The sequence below is a fragment of the Penicillium robsamsonii genome (genome assembly GCF_028829455.1).
Source record: "Penicillium robsamsonii strain IBT 29466 chromosome Unknown utg000004l_segment0_segment0, whole genome shotgun sequence".
Classification (NCBI taxonomy): Eukaryota; Fungi; Ascomycota; class Eurotiomycetes; order Eurotiales; family Aspergillaceae; genus Penicillium; species Penicillium robsamsonii.
In genome coordinates this window covers 824,213-846,052 of record NW_026643222.1, presented here as the reverse complement: position 1 = coordinate 846,052, position 21,840 = coordinate 824,213, and the positions used below count along the sequence as shown (strand labels likewise).

General features: G+C 47.0%; 8 protein-coding genes across 8 annotated transcripts; 5 read left to right on the top strand and 3 right to left on the bottom strand.

Annotated features, from left to right (window-relative positions):
• Positions 1–517: 517 nt before the first annotated feature.
• Positions 518–1,769, top strand: N7447_007800 (TauD/TfdA dioxygenase family protein; the record flags this gene model as incomplete). Its single annotated transcript, XM_057232062.1, has 4 exons — positions 518–746; positions 800–1,129; positions 1,188–1,562; positions 1,615–1,769. The coding sequence occupies 4 exons, from the start codon at positions 518–520 to the stop codon at positions 1,767–1,769; spliced, it is 1,089 nt and encodes a 362-aa protein (XP_057083827.1).
• Positions 1,770–2,433: 664 nt separating this feature from the next.
• Positions 2,434–4,044, bottom strand: N7447_007799 (Major facilitator superfamily domain general substrate transporter; the record flags this gene model as incomplete). Its single annotated transcript, XM_057232061.1, has 1 exon — positions 2,434–4,044. The coding sequence occupies one exon, from the start codon at positions 4,042–4,044 to the stop codon at positions 2,434–2,436; it is 1,611 nt and encodes a 536-aa protein (XP_057083826.1).
• A 754-nt stretch (positions 4,045–4,798) lies between these two features.
• Positions 4,799–6,394, top strand: N7447_007798 (Major facilitator superfamily domain general substrate transporter; the record flags this gene model as incomplete). The annotated part of the gene is made up of 1 exon (XM_057232060.1): positions 4,799–6,394. The coding sequence occupies one exon, from the start codon at positions 4,799–4,801 to the stop codon at positions 6,392–6,394; it is 1,596 nt and encodes a 531-aa protein (XP_057083825.1).
• A 371-nt stretch (positions 6,395–6,765) lies between these two features.
• Positions 6,766–7,627, bottom strand: N7447_007797 (uncharacterized protein; the record flags this gene model as incomplete). Its single annotated transcript, XM_057232059.1, has 2 exons — positions 6,766–7,358; positions 7,426–7,627. The coding sequence occupies 2 exons, from the start codon at positions 7,625–7,627 to the stop codon at positions 6,766–6,768; spliced, it is 795 nt and encodes a 264-aa protein (XP_057083824.1).
• A 349-nt stretch (positions 7,628–7,976) lies between these two features.
• On the top strand, positions 7,977–9,633 carry N7447_007796 (cytochrome P450; the record flags this gene model as incomplete). Its single annotated transcript, XM_057232058.1, has 3 exons — positions 7,977–9,340; positions 9,405–9,549; positions 9,598–9,633. 3 exons carry the CDS (start codon positions 7,977–7,979, stop codon positions 9,631–9,633), a joined length of 1,545 nt encoding a protein of 514 aa, XP_057083823.1.
• An 870-nt stretch (positions 9,634–10,503) lies between these two features.
• On the top strand, positions 10,504–11,130 carry N7447_007795 (uncharacterized protein; the record flags this gene model as incomplete). Its single annotated transcript, XM_057232057.1, has 1 exon — positions 10,504–11,130. One exon carries the CDS (start codon positions 10,504–10,506, stop codon positions 11,128–11,130), a length of 627 nt encoding a protein of 208 aa, XP_057083822.1.
• Positions 11,131–11,847: 717 nt separating this feature from the next.
• Positions 11,848–14,916, bottom strand: N7447_007794 (putative esterase; the record flags this gene model as incomplete). The annotated part of the gene is made up of 6 exons (XM_057232056.1): positions 11,848–12,728; positions 12,799–13,153; positions 13,250–13,347; positions 13,403–13,639; positions 13,709–14,576; positions 14,641–14,916. The coding sequence occupies 6 exons, from the start codon at positions 14,914–14,916 to the stop codon at positions 11,848–11,850; spliced, it is 2,715 nt and encodes a 904-aa protein (XP_057083821.1).
• A 4,408-nt stretch (positions 14,917–19,324) lies between these two features.
• Positions 19,325–20,427, top strand: N7447_007793 (uncharacterized protein; the record flags this gene model as incomplete). Its single annotated transcript, XM_057232055.1, has 4 exons — positions 19,325–19,552; positions 19,605–19,738; positions 19,795–20,269; positions 20,332–20,427. 4 exons carry the CDS (start codon positions 19,325–19,327, stop codon positions 20,425–20,427), a joined length of 933 nt encoding a protein of 310 aa, XP_057083820.1.
• Positions 20,428–21,840: the final 1,413 nt, after the last annotated feature.

The following is a 21,840-nucleotide window of genomic DNA, read 5'->3' as shown; positions in this document are numbered from 1 at the left end:
TGGCGTGCTTGGGTAGATGCATGCAATGTAAAGTACATCGAACTAGCCAACGAGTAGTTAATTTAAACTAAGTCATCGATGCAATTAATTTGGATTGATCTGGTTGGACGAAGCTTCTGGTCTACCCCCTATAAGTATAGTGTCGTTTATAATCAACCATGTTGCGCAACCTCCAGTAAATATGATCCCATCACCGTGACAGCTCCAGATGGCGAGATGTTAACCAATATCCGGGGGAAATGACGAATCTCCACTTTGACAGCACAAATTGACTATTATCTGATAAGAGGATCAACGTAAAAGACGTGCTTTCGTTCTAACTGTGCGACAACCACGTTCCAGATCTGCGGGGTTGTGACAGTAAGGGCTGTGCACAACAACAGATGTCGCAAGCGGATAGTCGGCAGCATCCTGGATGTCGCGAAGTATAAGACAGGCCTCATAGTCCCAGCTTTGATCTTTCAGCATCAGCAAGCAACGCAAACCAGCAATCAATACTCTATCCAACACCATTACCATGGCATCTGCTGTTACCCAAACCGCACCTACGGTGGTTCCCATCGTCGAGGACAAGATCACACTGACTGGTCTCGCACGTGAGCCCATCAAGTCCAATGGAACCCTGGATGCTTTTGAGTCCTTCGATGTCACTCCGGTCATTGGACGCGAATTCCCCAATGCCAACTTGAAGGACTTCCTGCGCGCCCCGAATTCCGATGACCTGCTTCGAGAGCTTGCTCTAACCAGTTAGTTATATCTGTGACTGGACGTAGAAGACAAAGCTGACATGGCATCTTAGTCTCGCAACGCGGAGTTGTCTTCTTCCGCAAGCAGGATAGTCTGGACAACGACCTGCAAAAGGAGCTTGTTCAACGACTGGGTGAACTCACCGGCAAGCCAAGCACATCTGGACTGCATATCCACCCGATAGCAAACTCGTCCCGGGACCACGCAGTCAAGGATGATGAGATTAGCGTGATCAGCTCCGCAAGCCTAGGAAAGCTGTACAAGGACAGAGCCGTGCGCAAGCAGAGTGCACGCAAGGAGTGGCACAGTGACATCACCTTTGAGCCAATTCCTAGCGATTACACCCTGTTGCGTCTCACTGAGCTTCCGAAAACCGGTGGTGGTAAGACACCTTTGTATACTCTCTAGGAAATGGTCCAGAAAGACTAATTCTCTTCTAGACACCTTGTGGGCCTCCGGATACGAAGTTTACGATCGTATCTCTAAGCCCTACCAGAAGTTCCTAGAGAGCTTGACTGCAACCTATGCGCAGCCCGGCTTCAACGACATCGCCAAGCGCAACGACTTCTCGGTCCACCCTGGCCCTCGTGGCGCGCCAGAGAACGTTGGAGAAGAGCTCCGAGCTGAGCACCCCGTTATCCGTACCAACCCCGTCACCGGTTGGAAGAGTGTCTTCGCCGTTGGCACGCACGTGCAGAAGGTCAATGATGTTTCCGATGAGGAGAGCCGTCACCTTCTCGACTGGTTCGTGACCCTCATTGCTGAGAACCACGACCTTCAGGTGCGCAATCGCTGGCAGAACCCTAATGATCTTGGTATGATCCCTCGCGAAACTTTGCCACAGCTTTATCTGACTATTTTTTATAGCTATCTGGGATAACCGATCGGTATACCACGCAGCGACTCATGATTATGAGGGACTTGGCCCGCGCACTGGACACCGTGCTGTTGGCCTTGGAGAGCGGCCATATCTGGATCCCAAGAGCATTGGAAGACGGGAGGCGCTCGGTGAGACCGAATAGGTGTTTTTTGCATAGTTTCCTTTGGGAGATCAGTCTCCTCGTGATGCAATTCAATGAACATTCTTCTTTTCAAACAACTTTCCCAATCCCCACGTCATCTTGCCTTCTATGGTATACTATATCATAAGATCTTACCTTCCATCTTAGTCTTGCTCAAATGATCTATTTGGTCTACTAGGAGAAAGCCGTAGTCTTTACAGCGAGAACGAAGTACAACATAAAGAGCTCCCAATCGAATGATTTGTGAGGCAATCCAATGAATAATAAAGAGAAATATCTAGTTAAAACAGGATATAGATCACGGAAATATTTACAGTACTAAAAGATTGTTCCTCGCCTTGGGGTCGCAACCCATGGATCCACTCGAGGGCGGGGAACCGAGCCGGTCGGCTTCAGCACAGGCCTCTGTTTCCTAATCCGGTAATAATCACTTTCCTGATCTGGAAATCGGATTCAGGTCTGAATTTCGAGGGATATCGATTTGAGGAATGCCGTTGATAATTCGATTTCACTCTGGATATTTCTGCGGAGATGCAGATTTGGCCTTGCTTTTCCCCAAGCCTATGCAATCTGTATGTAGACTATCAACATATTTTCACGCTTCCATCTAGTAATCGCTAGAATATATATTCACTGTATGAAACTGGAGAAGATTGAAGTGCCACTAAGCGTGGCCCATCTCTCTCTCCGTGGCTACAAATTCCCAATATCGCTCCGCGGACATCCTCCTCCATGACTTTCCCCAAACAATCACCCCAAGGAATGTATAAGTACAAAAGAATGAGATCAGCGACACCGAGATAAAGCAGTTTCGAAGACCTACGGATTCAATCCACGGCGTGATGGCGTAGCTAAAGCTAAACCCTATTGTATTCCGGATGATATTGATGGAAACAAAGGATTCACCGGCCATTTCTTTGAAACAATCAACGGCGTACGCCAATGATATCGCACTTGCGCAAACGACCCCAAAGGTGGTGATGCCAATTCCGAGGATCAGAACCATGTAGTGGGCCCCTTGACTGGCCCCTACTCCCCACATGAGCAGCCCCCCTGCAGCGATAGGCGCGGATACCAGAAGGCCCCAGAGCCTATGTTCTGGTTCCCGGACACCCCCATTGCGTTTGGCCAGTTTGATTGCGAGAGAATCTGACATCTTTCCCGCCCAAACGGATGCAGCGCCACCGAAGACGAAAGGGGACAGATAAGCAACACCGACCATTGTTGGAGGGAAATTGTAGGGACTGGATCCCAGTATACTCGAGATTGTCGCATTAATCACGCTGTAAAGGGCTAGGTTCGATCCGTATAGGAGACCGCACCAGAGAATATTAGGAAAGAAGAAGGGGATTTTTAATGCCTGCCAGCTCTTCAATGCCATTTGCTTATGACTTGGACGACCTGGTAGCATTGTAATCAACGCCAGCCTCTGCCGACGAGGCTTCATATTTGTGGCTAGTCCAGTCTCGGGTCGCTCGGTAGGGGTGGACCCTGGCTCTCCATTGTCATCCGGCGGAACAATCTCATATTGCTGGGCCCCGGTCTCGGTTGTGTTTCGAAAGAAGATTGTGTCCTCCAAGAAAAAGAATAGGATCAGTGCGCAGATGCCCAAAAATATTGTGGCAAGGTACATAACCCATTCCCAGCCCAGGCCATCCGCTATGAACCCCGCAAGAAAGGGCGCAATAAAGTTCGATCCGAACAATACAAAAGTATACAGGGCCATATAGTTTCCTCGTTCATGGGCGAAGAAGAGATCCTGGACAGACAATTCCGGTAGAGACTCCACGGACGAGCAAAATAATCCCAGAAGCACGCGGTGTGCGTACCATTGGCTAGCGCCATGAGCCAGCGGAACCCATAAAACTGGTCCTATCGAGAATATAATGGTCACAAGGTAGACCAACCGGCGGCCATAGGTCATGGCGATAGGCTGCCATAAAAGATTTGCCCATCCTTGCATCAACTGCATCAACCCAGTGCCCAGATTGAGATCTGCAAGTCTGACTCCTTGCGATTCGGATATCTGTGTCATGATGGAGAATTGTGCAGCTGTGCATATTCCAATAGCAAAGGTGTACACACATACCATGCCGATATTGAGGTTTTTCCATCGTTGTGATCGATTAAGTGGATCGTTTGGATCTGTGCTGGGTTGTGGTTGTAAAACTATTCCTTTTCGTTGACCAGATATATTGCTGTCATGAGCTATATCGACCAGCAGGATAGTTCCAGGTACCTCATCGTGCTCATGGCGCTCTGGGAGATGCTCCATGGTAGGGTCTTCCGCAGGTCGAGCAAATACGTGGTAAGGAAGATAAGGCGAGGGTAATTGGGAATTCTGCTAAAGCGAGCCTGAAATGGATAAGTCAACATTGAACCGATTTGGATCATCGGAAGTCCGCTGCCAAAGTGACCACATGTGCAGATAAGCTGTCGGATGTCGGATAACAAGATATTACCCAAATAGGCAGGTGAGCCAAACAAGCAAGTGAGCCAACCGTCGAGGACTGGAGATAAGCACATTAGCATCCCCTTTTTATATAAATTTCTCGTCCGTAGATAAAGGTAAATGCCATCCAGGGCAAGGCAAGCCAACCATCGCCATTCCAATATAAAAGAGACCCAAAGACTTATCGACCCGAGATGTAATGCCATTGCGACTCCGCCGGCTTAACAAGACCACATTATACCAGTGCGAGTATTCACTTTATTTGAGGCAACGGACGAGGAACGATAAAGGATCGATAAATTCTCAACCAGGTTATAGGAATATCCCAGGATTGTGGGGTAGGGTATCTGCTCGGCTACTATCATTTCTGTATACCTCTAAAGGAGCGCTATATTCCTACAATGCGGGGTCAGTACCCGCTTAGCACGCATATCTACAAGGAATGTCACAAGATATGCTTGATTAGGCAGGCGTCCTTATCCCAATCACGACGTAACACGGGGGTTTCGGATAAGAACGGTGAATATATACATGGACCCCCTGTCTCTAGTAGTTTGAGCTACAGAAACCACCCAAAATGGCTGCCCCTGAAGCACAACCCCCCACAGATATCTCACCAGATCCAAAGCATGACTTGATTGAGAGCTCACAAAGGGCCACTCAACGAGAACATGATCTGACCGTACGACAAGGCCTTTCTAAACACAAGAGTGCTGTCTTCTGGGCGGCCTATTTCATTCTCCCTGGATTTGTCATTGGTTATGACCCAACAATCCTCGGCAGTTTGGTCGGTGTCCCACAATTCCGAAAAGACTTTGGTTACGAACACCCTGCTGGGTCAGGCACGTACGTTCTCGCTTCCTCTTGGACATCCGCATTCCCCTACGCACCTATCATCGGTTTCTTGGTGGCTCCAATTTGGGCAGGATGGTGCGTCGATCGCTTCGGACCCAGGAAAACACTGTTATGCTGCACTACCCTGTCTCTGGGAACTCTCTTGATGGAAGTTCTGGGTAACACTGCCGGCATCATTTTCGCCGGCGACCTCCTTACTGGCCTCCTCACTGGTGGCTTTCCAGTTCTTGGACCGGCATACATCTCGGAAATTCTCCCTGTTAGTCTTCGAGGTGTCGGACTGGCAGCCAACAACTTTGCTCAGGTGGCTGGGTCATTTATTGCGATCGGGATCTTGCGCGGAACGGAAACACGACCCGACAAATGGGCTTACAAGATCCCTTTCATCACAGAATATATTTTCCCTGTGCTCTTCATTCTTGGGGCGTTCTTTGCCCCTGAAACACCCTGGTTCTTGGTGAAGAAAGCGCGATACGACGAGGCTGCAAACTCCCTGAGGCGTACTGGATACACTGAGGATCTCGACGATACTCTGGCTCATATGAAGGAAACCATTATCATGGGGGAGCAGTGTGTATCCACCACCACCTACCTTGATTGCTTCAAGGGTACAAACTTCCGACGTACTTTGATATGCTCAATCTGTTACAGTGGGCAATTCTTCTGCGGAGTTAACGTTGTGTCTTCATATTGTACCTACTTTTTCCAGCTGGCGGGTGTATCGACAGATCAGGCCTTTGACCTCTCTCTTGGTCTGTTTGCGCTTGGTATTGTCGGCAACGTGATTTCATGGCCCTTATTGTCAATCTGGGGTAGGAGACTCCCTTATATTTTGACTTGTGGTGCAACTGCCACCCTGATGTTTTTGATTGGATTTTTGGATCTCGCACCATCTTCCAATAAAGGCGCTCTTTACGCAAAGTCCTCCATGCTGCTTGTCTTTTATCTCATTTACAACTTCGGTCTGGGTCCGCTTGTTTATGCATTGATTGCTGAGATCCCAAGCACAACAATCCGCGGAAAGACCATGGGTGTGGCATGTTCGTTCGCCCATATCTTCTCCCTTGTTATTACAGCTGCTCTTCCCTATGCAATGAGCCCACTTGAGGCAAACTGGGGTGGCAAGATTGGATTTTTGTTTGGCGGACTTAGTATTGGGGTGATTGTTTGGGCGTGTTTGTGCCTACCAGAAACCAAGGGCAGGACGTTCGAGGAACTTGATATTCTCTTCGAGCGGAAGACGCCAGCCTGGAAGTTTAGTAGCACTGATCTGACGAATTTTGATCGTGGGAATGTGATTTACCACCAGCAAGCATAGTGGGAGTGTTTGAACATCAGCCAACACATTCTCGGTGGGACATAGGAGGCGCTCTCAACAGCGTTCTGCAGCTTTTTTGTTGATCCTGTGATCTCTATATTCGCTTTTAATCACATTGTGGCTAGGACAGTGTCTGAGATATTTGAAGGATGTATAGAGAATGTTATGCATAGTATGTCCCTTTGAGATGTGAATTCTATTCAATGGATATTTTCCCTCTATTTTTCCTCCTTCAATATCCCCGAACAGAAATGCCATTATCTAACTAGATTGTAGTTGCAACCATTGTGATCCAATTAATATATGCTGTATTCTGGGATAACCATGATGGCAACCAAAGTCTTTATATTTCTCTCCGACCTTTTTCCGACCTAGAGACGAGAATATCTATTTTTCCTTGGGCCTTCCACATGTGCCCGCACAATGAAGTCGCAACCTCCAACGGTGACCTTCTCGCCACTCTTACGCCCTCTCATCTCAACATCAAATCCATTAGTCATTGAAGGCAAACCATCACAGTCTGGTCCCAACGCATATTTTGTCTCCCAGTGATCATCCGTCCACTCTTCTCTTCGTGCGCTGACCTCCTCCCCGGAAATTTCCACAGCCCGTTCTCCAAGGGCTGTTTGCCTAACCACATGGGTTTGCTTCTGATGAAGAACCAAATATGAGCCCCCGATTTGCGCTAGAAACATCTTGGTCACTTGGTGCTGACCCGCTTCCAGAACGCCCTCGTCAGACTCCAAGATCCACGAAAGGCCACGCCCTGACCCTTCCGCACATTCGCGAATCGGAAGATACCTCCACACTTCTTCATAATCTGTCATCGGTGCTCCGGGTACATCTGGTCGAGCCATAGTCCCAGTCTCCAGAACATTTCCATCGGGGAGCGGGATGAATGGGCATGGATTGCTCACGTTGAAATTGTGGTGCGAGTCAATCTCATGCGTGAACACCACGCGCCCTGTGGCAAGTCAGTGATTTATTACGTGATGTACCATCGATGGTCGGAAATTTCGATTAGATCATACGTGGATCTTTGCCTTCCTCAATACATTCTCCGGCGAGCGCCCAATCGACTTTGCCGCTTTGTTTATCGACCCTCAGATCAACGTACCATTCGTCCACCGTTATCACCAGTGTGTCGGTAGTTTCGAAGGGTGTTTCTGATGCCCATCGCATTGACAGCCGTGTGGTCAGGTTTGATTGTAGCGGTGCAGGTAACTTTGACATTGTGTGGTGATGATTGGTCAAGATGACTCTGGAGATCGAGGAAAATTTTGGTAGGTTCACACGGTGTAGGTAATCTACATGGTCTAATTGGACATATAAATACTACAGACTGAATGTGCTAACATATCTTGACTCCGAAGTGTCTCCACAAAATCTCCAACTCCGAGGAAAATCAGACCCCGCTCTCCAAGTCTCGCTGCCAGTTGCCGCTTTCGCGGAAGACATCGGAGATAGTGACTCACTTCGTTACTTATCGGATTCGAGAATACACACAAGCCCATTATAAAGACAACCATGATGCATTTTGAAATATCGTTTCTCATTCTACCTTCTGTGTAACAATTGAACAATGACGTGGATCCTGATCGCTGCTTTCATAGCAGCCTTCTTTGTCTACCACATCTCCATTTCCACTTTGTTCAGCCCTCTTGCGCGAATCCCCGGTCCAAAATCTTTCGCGTTGACCAAAGCCAAATTAGCCTATGAGGACTACAAAGGCACTCGCACCCGAAAGATCAATTCCCTCCACCAGCAATATGGACCTGTCGTTCGTGTCGGCCCCAGTGAGGTGAGCTTCAACAGCACTACGGCCTTGCGTGCGATCTACGGTGCGGGAAGCGGATTTGAGCGAACCGGTTTCTACCACATGTTTGAGGTCTATGGTCGAAAAAACATGTTTTCCTTCGCGACCGCGAAGCAGCACGGAGAAAGGAAGAAGCTCTTTGCCCACGCCTACGCTAAATCTGTGATGCTCAAAGGACAAAATGCAGAAATGATCGAGCAAAAGGTCAAGCAGTATATGGACCTGTTGGAGCGAGATGGAGGAAAAAGCGAGATATTTTCTACCTTGCATTATTTCTCCCTGGACACAATCACCGACTTCCTTTACGGATCTTTCGGCAAGACATCATGTCTTGAGGGACTAGGGCAAGATCGCGAGCTCATTGGAGATATCATCGATACTGCCCGCCGCAAGCTATCATGGTATGCGGTTCATTTTCCTCACTTCACAGAATGGCTTTACTCGCGGACCGGGTTTAGTGGTTGCATTGCGAAATGGTTGTACCCGATGCAACTGCCAACGACTTACAGCGGCATCAGACTGCACGCGATGAAAGCCACTCAGAAATATGCCAGTGCTTCTGCGGGCGACAGAGCGAGCACATCAGCCCTGATATCCCGACTGTGGAGTCACCACCATTCCCAAAAGCTAAATGGAATCGATGATCTCGATATTGCATCAGAATGTGCAGACCATCTTCTGGCAGGCATTGACACCACCAGCGATACACTGATGTTCTTGATTTGGGCACTCTCCCGACCAGAGAATAAGGAGTTCCAAGACAAGCTTATTGAGGAAGTCTGCAATATCTCCGAAGACTCGCTCAATTCGAATGGCATCCCCAAAGTAGAAAGCACCGACAAGCTTTCTTACCTTGATGCAGTTATCAAAGAGACACTTCGGCTCTACGCACCTCTCCCGGGATCAGAGCCACGCTCACTTCCTGCGGCAACCACAATCGATGGCTACACAATCCCACCCAAGACGGTAGTTTCTATGGCCCCATACTCGCTCCATCGTAACCCCGAGGTTTTCAAAAACCCCGCGAAATTCAATCCTGATCGCTGGTTGGATCCCTCCGAAAACTTGGTCGATATGAAGAAATGGTTCTGGGCATTTTCCAGTGGAGGAAGGATGTGTATTGGCATGCAGTATGTTCCCAGTTCTCTATAGGACTTCCACCTGTGACCATGAGAGATGGCTAACAAGGAACAGTCTGGCAATGGCAGAAATGACTACGTTGGTCGCAGCCATTTATCGAAAATACGGTACCACACCAATCGGAGATTTCGGTACCGTCTCCCCTGGTATCACAGGTCGCTACGAGGTGTTCTATGATGACACTTGTAGCCAAATACGGGTATGTTCAGCTATTATGTTTCTGAAGACTCGCTAATCATGGAGACAGGAACACGAGTGTCAGATTGAGTTCACGCCACATTGAGCAATCTTATATTCATGTTCAAGTAGTGTATGTGTGGTATATAACTGTATAGGAAGTTGCTTTAACAGCGAGAATTTGTTATCCTGTGAAAATGTGTGATCCAGTAGGGCGCCCCCCTTGTGTTTGGGGCTTGGCACGGTTACTTAACCCGTTACAACCTTTCCGCCCCCATCATCTGCCCCACCCGAGCCGGGGGCGGGATTTCTTGGTCGCGTGTCGCGTGCGATTGATTTCTCGAATGCAGAGCCTCAGCTAGCCATGAAATCATTGTTCTTCAAGGTCTTCTTACCGTTTATGAATCGAAACAAAGTCGCTGACAGACCTGCTGACAAATATGCGAGATGATAATACACCGGACTACACGCAGTTGCAAAAATGGTCGATTTCCGTACATTCCCTCGTTTTTTCTCCCCTAGCGTTCTGAAGTCGGACTAGACCTCATATTCCTTTTTGAATGTGGATAAGCGTTAAAACGCATGGGGATATGGAGACATCACATCCATTTCCGCAATACTGCGTATAATACATGGTGTATTTATAACCTTGTAGTATTGTATTACTGTCATTATCCATCTCGGCGAGTTGGCTTTATGGTTTAGAGATGTTATTTCAGAAGGAACTTATTTAGGTAAACATACTAATGCTGTGGGCTGGCTTCCACAGACCTTAGTATGATAGATCGTTATTGATTCAACTAGAACCACCAAGGTTAGCTTGATAACAATACATGCTGCGTTTCTTGGCATCAGCCTTTTTAGCGCAAAAGAATAAATAACTCGAAGACACCGTCAGCATTATTCTATTCATATTTCCTTTCGTCTCCTTTCTTCCTGCTTGGATTTTAATACTTTATTCCAATTTCAAATCAGAATGAATCTCAGCTGGCTACCCTGGCGCACCCAACGCCTTCACGCAGCCGTGAGAAGCAAAGCGACATGGGGCTATGTCATTTATCGCACCACCTACACTCCTCAGTCCGATACTGCCTTCTCCCAGATCGTCGATCTACTCAACTCCTACATCAAACACGAATTATTTTCCGAATACGCTTCGACGCCGAAGAGTAAACTACACTGCGCAGAGCCTACTGCATATCACGAGATCTGGGCCCAACACCGTCCAGTCATCATGGCCGATCCGGCCCAGTTCGACGAAGCCCCGATAGACTCAGTTCGTGCTCATTTTGAGTCCTGGGTCAATTCGAGAGAGAAACGAAATCATACAACGTGTATAGTGATTGACGATGAGTCACTCCGGGCATTTTTGGATGCTCAGCCGACGAAGTCCGAGTCCGACAAGATGGGGATTAATTCGATTCCCTATATCAAGGTGTTAACGGCATTGCCGGAGACCGATGAATACGATAGTTTCATGGGTGCGGAGTATCCAGGGGAATGGTCGGATAAGAGAGGTATTCATCCGATCCCCCGTGGGAAGGAGGTGACAGCATGCTCGGAGTCCGATGACGACGAGTATGATAGTTTCCTAGGGGGATGAATGTTCAAATGATGATCTGTTTGATATATGAGATACCATGGGACAGGCGCGAGATGAGAATGCGTTGGGAGGGAATGACTGAAGGATCACGGCAGAGGGACTGTGGATCCGAAGATGTATATACTTTTGAAGTCGCGATACTCATAGCCTCGAGCTGGTGAGACACTTGCAAATATAATAATATGCAGGAGACTGAATATGACACGAATTCGAATCACAAAGTTTTGATTCTAAATGTAATATAAGAAATACAAGATGTGCCGTAGGGCGTTTATCAACACTCTTCAGCCTCGATCCCATGCAGAGAATTGCCCCGAGCTCAACATCACATCCGTCGCTGTATATCGGTAAATAGCCATACCACACGAGCGAGTGTGGAACTTCAACCGCCGAGCTTCGCGCTCGGTCATGTCGCCCGAATATGCGTGAATGTACATTTCTTCCTGACGAAGCCAGGTGCTCTATATATCTCCACAATTGTTGCCTCCAACGCGACAAGTGTTGCCCGAGGTCGTTTGGCTCCCCATTCCTGCGGCATGCGATTCTCTGAAATGCACGTCGCGGTCGATTCGCGGAGTTGAATCCAATCATCGAAGATTGCACAACTATCCGCAGTGGTAGGATCATTTTCGAAAAGCGGAATGGCCTTGCGGTATCAAGGAAGGCCATCATTGTTCTCGGGCAACTACCATCCTTGTAATAAACCTGTGGCGCATTTTACTGCGGGATGATTGGAAGATTTGGGTCCTCGATAGGGCCATCATCACCAAAATGGTTCTTTCCACTGCAGTCATTATACCAGGTCTCAGCTGTATTATTTATCGAGTGTGTGATAGCATGCATATCAGCAAAGCCATCGCCGTTCAAATCGGGGAAGTAAGTGCAGGATCCTTCCACTGTGCCTTGGTACTTCACTCCAGAATTCTCCCACCAATACTTAGAGCCACCAATGTCTCGTCGACCGCGATTATACCAAACTGTGCCATCGCCGTTGAACTTGTTGGTGTGGAGCATATCAGCGCGGCCGTCTCCATTGACGTCCGCCCACTGCAGGTTGGGGCGGTCTTTGTCTTCAGCAGATTTGATTTGGTCGATGTAACCCCATCCATCGTTGGTGTGGACATACCCCGAGACTCGTCCGTCTTTTTCAACACAAAGGTAGTCGGACTTGCCATTACCCGAGATATCAGCTAGGTGAACAGGTCGATCAAAGAAGCCTAGTCCCCTCTTCTCCGAACAGCGGACTTGCGGTGCTGGGTCGGCTGTGTATGCCCAATTGAAATCTCCAGTGTCTTTGATCCGGTTTCGCCACAAATGAGGTTGGTTTTCGTTGGTTGGGTCGGTCCAAACAATATCACAGGCACCGTCACCGTCCCAGTCGACAAGATGAAGATCACGACGATCAAGATTCTTGTCAATAGACAGCTTGGAGGGGTCAAACATGACATAACTGGCATCCCAGTAGCTGGGACTAGAATCGGAAAGGTTTATAAGACCTTTGTTGGGGTAGATGCGCATATCTCCCTTGGAAAGGATCCAGACATAATCCATACGCCCGTCGTCATGGCCCATCATGTTGCAGTATCGGTTGCCATCAGCTGTTGCCAATTTATGGTCAGCAAACGAATAGTTTTCTCTCTCGCCTTCCTTTTAGCACACTTGACTTACCCTTGATTTTGGTCGCTCCGGATCCGACGTTCTTCCACACATGAAAATCCCACGAAAAACCAAGGTTTTCGTCCACGAACTCTCCCCTTTCGACAAAAACATAGTCTTGACGCCCCAGAAGGCCGAAGTCCTGGCGTTCTCCGTAGATTCGAGCGAAATGGATCTGTTCGCGCAGACTAGACTCAGAGATGCCTCCCATTCCTGAGTGTGTAGGTCCAGAAGTTTGACCTTTCTGGAATCCCTGACGCCAGACAACGTTGAGACCATCCCCTTCCTTTCCTTTGGCACAGCTACGGGAGTTGGTGTAGGTGGTCGTTGCGCCATCATCGTCCACCCAGATCCAGTCGTCGCGTCCCTATTGAGGTTAGCGTGGGTATTTAAGAGAGAAGGGATCAGAGGAGCCAAGGAATGATGGTGGAGTGCAGATGAAAAAGGAATAATTGTATCTCACATCACCGTTGATATCTTCGAATCGAACACCTTTGATGTCACCCATTTCTTTGTTGATAAATCTCTTGCCAAGTGGTTGCCAGTACGCCGGAAGATCGTCTGTGAAATTTAGCACCAGGATTATCAAAAATGTACAGCTCTGTATAGAACTCACCGATCCATCCGTTTCTCCAGCAGGTGATATCACCATTGCTAGCAACAATACAGTAATCTGCTCTTCCATCTCCGTCGACGTCTCCAAGTCGGACATTTTCCTGATCGCCTTCACTGTCCTTCCATTTTCCAAGAGAGGTGAATGTCGGGGCTTTTGTGCTAGACCCATCACCGTTGTTGACACTGGCATACGCCGTGCCATCTGTACCGATGCAGACAAAATCATCCAGACCGTCCCCTGTGACTCATTAGCTTTCTGTAATTGGCTAGAAAGTATTAGCCATGAAAGACATTGCCTTGCTCTCACCGTTGATATCAATGAAATGAACACCCCTTGGGATGCAATTATCTTTAACACTGACAAGTATGGGGCTGTCAAACAGTTTTGAGCCCCCATTATTTTTGTAGACTTGATACTGCACAGTGTTCTCGGACTCGTGCCAGACGAGAATGTCATCTCTCTCCTGGTCATATAGACGGGCAAAGAATATCTTTTCGCTGAAGTCCTTCTCACCATATAGGGAATAGACAACACCCATGCTCTCGCTTGAGTGGTAGTAGATCCCGTCATCCTCACCACTGCCCTTCTGGGTAAGGCCACCAGCATAGATACCATTGCCAGGTGTCTTTTCACATGTTTTACCTCCCGATGAGGAGCCTGTATCTACTGGCTCGGAAATGAGATCATTGGCATAGGCATCGTCAATTGCTCTGTACCACACATATGCCATCTTTGCGTATCCACGGTCGTTTGGGTGCGTGTCATCCACAGCCCCATTTTCAGAGGTAAAATCCTCAGGCCATGATATCCAACCATTAGCAACATTGGGGGCGGGAGGGTCCATGTCTGCTAGGACAATATTGACACCATTCTGTTGCATGGACTTTACCAAGTCACGATATTGCTTATTCACTTCATCTCGATGCGCTGCTACCAGCTTTTGGGTAGACGGAATTAGAGTAGACAGGACAATCAGGGTATCATTCATGTCCTCCGAGCCGACAAGATTCTTAATCATGTGTTCCATCCGGGTACCAGTGTTTGGTATGTCAACTCCCTGTCTGCAGTCATTCGTTCCAGCGTTGATAATGACCACATTTGGCTTATAGCCGACTGATTTTGCTGCGGCAGTTTCGACTTGTGTAATAACGTCGCCAGAGCGTGCTTCGACGTCCTAGACATGGCATCCCGGAGTTGTCAGAAAACTCGGACATGTCATCGTAGAGTCAAATACATACGTCATCTTCCATGTCTCCATTAGACCTGCTTCCAACCATGTCTACGTTCCAGCCATCAAAGCGAAGCTGATCACGCAGATGCTTTCGGTATCCATTACCAGTCGGGGATAGGAGTCCCCAAGTGATCGATGCACCCAGTGGGAGGATCCTTAGTGATGGCTTCGAGTCTTCACCATCTGCACGTCGAACAAATTCGACAGGAGCAGCAATGCCCAAAGAATAAAATGAGAAGAGTAATAGTAGAGGTAAGCACAAGGCTAGCCAACCTCGCGTCATATTGAAATAATGCGTGACTTTGCTAAATGCTTTTACGAAGTCGTGCCCGGCCCCAAGGCTTTATACATCTACGACGTGACACACAGTCTATGTTCAAGATTAATTCCGCATCAATACAAGTCTAGGGTCGCCTTAGGCCCCCTATGAATTTCAATGTCGGTCTCTTCTTATAGGGCATATCCATGTATGTTCGGAGTCATGGCTACGTGGCGAGCGATGCTAGGAATGAGGGGCCATAGTCTGCATCCATATTAAACCGGTGTCGTGGCAAAGCCAAGAGCTTTCACAACACGAGGTAGCACATAAGGCGAGCCTAACAAGACAATGAATGGTCATCTATTGAGGATAAGCAGAGTTGGCCCCTAGATCACATGTACCTAGGAAGTAAGCAGAAAGCACTTGCATGACACATCCATTTTAATTTATTGGCATAGATCTTTGCTTGGAGGTTATCCTTCTTTTTTCAAATGTTTTACTCGGGTTACGGCGACGATAAAGGCAAACGAAATCCCGGGACGTTGAGCTAGTATTAAAAATAAGAGCTACGGGGGTGACTAGAAGCGTTGTGGTATTTAACTTGTCTGACAGGATCATGAAGAAATATATGCAATAAAATGTGACGAAATGTCGGAAATTGTTAGTTCAAGGATGAAGGAAGAATAGGAACGGAACTATTTACAGAGCGAAAGGTCCATTGTTGGAGGGACCGTGAGGCTCAAAGAGGGATCATTCGGCTGAAACCCCACAATTTGGAATTCCGGAGCATCCGGGAAAGGGAAGATTACAGCTACAGTCGTTATCCAAGGCTAGTATTTTACCAAACTAGCACCAATCGCACTAAGAAACACGAGAGTGGCTAGTCTTGACAAGATCCACAAACTCACTAGAAAAGGACATTAAACAATTCATGGTAAAAGCACAAGAAAATACATGATAGAGAGAAAATGAGCAGTAACTTCCAAGGCCCAACCTGGTCGCGTGACTACATCAAATAAAGTCGTTCATCCTGGGAGATCCGGAGATCCGGCCCAAATGGCCCACCTTGTCACGAATGCTGCTTAATACAGATAAGTTAGGCATGTCTACACTGTAGTATAGTCAAGATGTTATAATTTTTCACATTAAAGTACCTATATCCAGAAAGTTGCATTAGACCCCATATAGTTTCACATGTTTTACACTAATAACTTACGGGGTTAACGAAACGCGGTATTTGTCTAAATATGGTATTGAGACATGTGAAAGATGTAGTAATTTTAACTTTTTACAAGCAGAAGCACAGAGAGGGACTAGCACTTAGGTGTAAACCTACGTGTTATTAGGCATGTAGAAGGACCCGACAGATTGAAAGATTTAAATACAGCGAAGCGAAGCGCCTGGGTAGTAGGGCAATTTCCCATTATGACATATTTCGCATCACCTGTTCCGGGCTCATTTGGTTGCCATATACTACACAACAAATTGGAGAGAACTTCCGCTAGATAAATGCTCGAAGAAACACTTATTCGACATCGAAAATCAACCCCTCAATGGACCCCGTATCAAAATGGGAATGGTTAATATTATGAGAGAAATCTCAAGTATCCTGAAAATGAGATGTCTGTTTCTGACAAAATACTTACTGGGAACTCGCAAAATTCAATGCAGCACCTTCAAAACCCTGTTCACTTAAAGATGGAGAACGCTTCTGTTCCGGTTACTGGCGAAAGGGAGGAAGAGAGAGAAGAATCATTGCTGTTCAATATAGCAAAGAGCAGGGTATTTACACCCCATATCTGAAAAGTAAGCTCCTCGGTCTGCAAGTAAAACAATGGGAGATGAGATTATCCAACACCTTCAGCTTGCTAAAACACATTGCAGAGGAAGGTCGGCTATCCTTCCTACCAATTTTGTGTAAGTATTTCTGTGAGAAGATAGTCAATCGCTTGTAACCCCGATCGAGCACCGCGTCTTTAGAACGTTTATTCCACGGCACGTGGCACGTTTCCCCTTCCCTAAATTGATAGTACATAGTAATGGATAGCTTTAGTACGCCGACCTTCATATGTCTTATCTTAACCGGGTAAACCTCGTGTATACCCGTGTGTATCCATGGGATCGTTCAGCCCCATAAGGTGGGTGGTTCCAAGGTTTGAATCGCATCGGAACTTTGAATGGAGAAAGAAATTTGGTTGTTTTTTAAAACAAGACTTGAATCAATCAATCAAACGAATAGACATCTGACGCCAAGGAAAAAAAAGTAAGCGAGGAAAATACTTTATGATCAAGGTGCTTACTCCGTATTCCGTACCGAGAGGGCATCATTTACCCGTAGATTAATGATCTTATCTAAAGCAGGTAATACATACTATAAGTGACAACGGTATACTATTTATGACAGGGGAGAGAGTCACCTGGAGATTATATCCAGTCCCACTTGATGTCCACGTCACAATTCTAGATGCTGATCTCCGACCTCCGAGTCCCGAATTAGCATGGGCGAAGTAACGTGGCTGTGGAATACGAAAATAATCAACCCCTGCCAAGGGCTAGAGCATGTACTCCGTAAGCATGTAAGTCATGCCGAAGCCTGCGGTTAGACTTTTGCCGGGGTGCTTACATTGACATCATTGGTTTCATATCGCGTTTTGTCGGGGTTAGAGGCTCTCAACATGCCCCGAAAATAGGGGAAGAGGACAAATTCCATCCTTTAATCTCGGATGATACTGGATTTTCAGAGTAAGGTTTCCATGGATGGGCTAATATGACCACTCCACAAAAATATATCGGGAAATTTTTTAAAAGGCGAACGGTCAAATGTATGTGCACTGACCATTGCTTGGAACCTTCTGATGGGGAAGTGGAGAGAAAAAGAGTTGGCTTAATTAGCACAGAACGCCCGAACAAAAATTCAAATGTTCCAATTCCAAATAATTTTGCCGACTCCCGAGCATTGCATGAAAGCGGGAATGCTCGTTGGTAATTACAGTGGCCCTACAAATTATATTGGTGTTGCAGTTAGGGAATGGATAGGCATCTAGATTTTTATTGGCCCCCACGTACTAACACCCCAGCTTCTCGGCGATGTAACACTCCAAGTTGTATTTCGGCGGGCCTCATTTCTTGAGGAACGTGAGGGTATTATGGCTCTCGACCCATTTTGAAAGAAAAAGTGAAGCAAATACGCCCGGATTTCTGCACCCAAAAGGAAATCAGAGTTCTGCTAGAAGTTGTATGTTGCGGATTGTAGCACCCGGGCGCCCAAGCTCGAGGTGGATCCATCAAAAGCAGATGATTGGCCAAGGCGTATATGCACACACGCCAAGACAGGTGGATCTCACCCGGGCGTGTTGAGCCTCTTTAGTGCAAAGTCGGGAGTCGATCAACCATTTCGGGTGTAGATCGACCTCGGAATGTGTGAACCTGCACCTTTCTGTTTTTTTCTTTTCTTTTTTTAACTTACATAAAATGGGTGTGAACCAATCACAGATATATCTTGATGTTGGTTATGCATTTCAACTCAGCCTGCCGGATTTCTGCAACATGCCACTCTACACCGTAATGATCCACGTGTAAGATGCCAAAAATACTTGCATAGCCTGACATCTTTAACCTCACCGTGTTTACCATGCCTCATGCCCGATGGGGGAAATGAAGACAAACGCCCCTGGGTTCGTTATTGATCGACATCAAATCTATCATCAGGCCGACTGATCGCCCCACTGTCGAAACTAAACACTTCTTTGGATACCTATAATGTTGGAGGGGCTTGACGGAATCTTATAGTTTGCATTTCCTAATGCGCGAGACTCCTTTTCGAAGAAAAAGCTGGAAAATATGCGACATTCAAAGATGCAGAGAACTTCGAGATGGCTGCATTGACCCGTAAACGACTAGTGGGGCGCATCACCCAATAGCATAGATTTTCGTAAGATTCCCAGTTGAGCTACGTGGGTGACCGATCCAGGTGGCTGAGGCTCTGATCGACTAGGAAGATCCCCCGTCATTGTCCAAATTCACCGAACAGTGCTCCATTCCCTTTTTAGCCCAGCGCATCCCTGCTAGGTGAAATTATAAGGCGTTCTTTGGGGTCGTTTCAGGCGTTTTTTGGACAGACTATTCGGTATTAGCTTGGTTCTTGATTATTTTATTAATTAGGCACCAGATCGGCATATCCTGTATGCAGGTGGAGGGTTTGAAGATACGACCGAGACCGTCCGACATACCCACCCATAGACCTGTTGACACTAAAAGTCTTATTAAACCCCTTTCCCCTTTCCCTTTATTTTTCATCTTATATCTCTTTGTCTTCCCCACTCGAACTCCCACCACTTTCAGATCGTTTACACGTGCCGTATAACTTCGTCCCGAATGGCATATTGAGCCGCATCAATCATACGACAGTATATTGCCTTTACACGCCTGCAATATGTCCACCTTCAACACTCAGTATAGCGCCTCGATTCCGTTGCAATTTGACCTTAACGGCGCTACTCCCGTACCCTCAACAATGGCCAACAACAACGCGCGCCAAATGGAAATGTATCCCAGTCCACCTATGAATATCTCTTCGCCTCCCCACACAAACTCCCACCGAGTCAGCAAAGCCATGAAGGGAAAGCGAGTCCATGCTTGTGAGCACCCTGGATGTCAGAAGGTGCGTACCCTTGAAGTGTCACCAATGAATCATCTCGCTTATCACCATACAGGTTTTCACCAGAGCCGAACACCGTAGACGACACGAGCTGAGCCACGAGCCTAAAAAGCAATACACTTGCACGTACGAAGGGTGCCAAAAAGCATTCCATCGCCCGGATTACTTGACTCAACATTTGGGTCGGCAGTGAGTAACTCCCCAACACTTGCAAAATCGAATCCACAAACTAATCTAAATAAAAGTGCAAGCTCGGCAGCAAAGGAAAACACATCATACACCCACGTCAACCCATCACCTCCTCGCTTAAGCCTGCAACAACAAATTCAGTCGCAACCAAGCAACTCACCCCCGATTCCATTCCAAGCGGACACCGCCGATTATTCCGGCGTGTGGGGAAGCATGGACTCCACAATGTCATGTCCCCAGTCTTCCAGGGGCCAGAGCCAGTCTTCCACATCCGTCGATGATCACCCATCCCCCTATTCCTACACGAACGAAACCTATACAAACGAGATCTGCAGCTCACCCGTCGCGAGCGACTCCTTTGCCCCTCAATACCCCACATCTGGCATGCCAGTAGAGATGGTAACTGCCATCGATCAATACCTCCGGAGCATCCTGAAGCCCGAAGCCTTTTCATCGCCTCAGCAGATGGACCCAACGATTTGGAGCTCAGAGCTCGATATCGACCCCACTTTGACAAAACTTGAGAGCACAGTGAGTGGCGGAAACCGTTCCCAATGAAAAGCAAATGTTAATAAATTCTTTTTTTTTTCCAGGATCAATTACCGCTCTGTTTATGGCCTCCCCCACATCAGTTGCAATACGAGGATCATCCCGTGCAGATGAACCACCAGCCATCCGGCAGTCGCTGAGAATTATTCATCCGCTGATACGCCTTAGGCTTTTGATTTGCTTTAGCGTTCTTGCCCCTCTCTTTTCATCTTCTGACCTCTTGTAAACTTCCTACTCTTTGGGTCATGCTTCTTGATACCTGGACTCCATTTTTCGGGGCGTTTATACCATTCTTTTACTGATATGATACCATGACAATGCGTCGTGCCAAGACAAATTGTATTTGATTTAATTTGAGCTGTTTTACTTGAAGATTCTGGAAAGACACACTACCTGCATGTTTTCATAGATCCCGATGTCGGTCTATCTGCGAAGACTGCCTTGTTATTAATTACTTACGATATCAATAAGAATCTATCAATTCTCACATCCCTTGCAACATGTATCTTTATAGTATGTACACCAAAAATAATGTAGTCCTCTCAAAGATCGACTCCACGTGCTAGGCGTCCCGTTGAATGATCTGCAAGGCGTGGAACCTTGCAGATTGGATCTATCGAGATCTACAAGAGGCTTCCCGGCGTCACAGCGCAATCACATGACACATTTTGATTGCACCGACGCTCCTTCACGCGCCGTTTGTGATATCCCTTGCATGTGGCTGTTGGTGCTGGTTTTGGTGCCTCGATAAGGCAACAAGGCGAAACGCCTTCTTGTCATACCCACCACGCTTACCGAGTTGCCTCTTGACACACCGCTGAATTGAAAGGATTAATATTATATCTACATTTTTCTTGGTCTTTGAAACAGATGTCCTGTGACTTCAGGTATGTGGGTATCCGAATGTTGTCTAGATTCTCGACTCTTTCAGGATGGATGCTTACAGGTTATATGTCAAAGAATATATCTCGAAAAGGACATCTTCTTGCATGCTTTGTTGAAGAATGAAAACAACTCGGTGTCAGAAACGTATTGGCTATAACACTGGTATTCATCTGGATATCTCGTTTTGGATAGCTGACTATATGAGCTGATCACCAGCATGAAATCGAATCTTGGTCCCGATGCGGGAGGTAATTTTAAGTTTCTTACTTTCTTTCCACGTTTTGGTCCACGTTTTCGGTTCATATCCGAAAAATGGGCCCTGATCCTCGTGGCTCCTACCTACCTAGGTTACCCCATTGAGCTTTGACGTTTTCTTACGTGGTTCTTATGTATATATTCCAAGGTTGTCTTGGAAAGTATGGTTAAGCAGTTTCCCATGCAGGAGGCCTAAATTCCGATTTATATGGCACAAAGATCGTCATTGCGCTATGAGATGGTTATCGTAAAAAGTTGTATGTGCACTTTGATTCGCGAATATATTCAACAAGCTTTTATCTCTTGCTCAGACCAAAAGGCCGCGAAACTCAACATATATCCAAAAATATACAAAATTATATACAATGTCAAGCACAAACTCACAAAATACCCCTAAACCCGTAGACACTGCT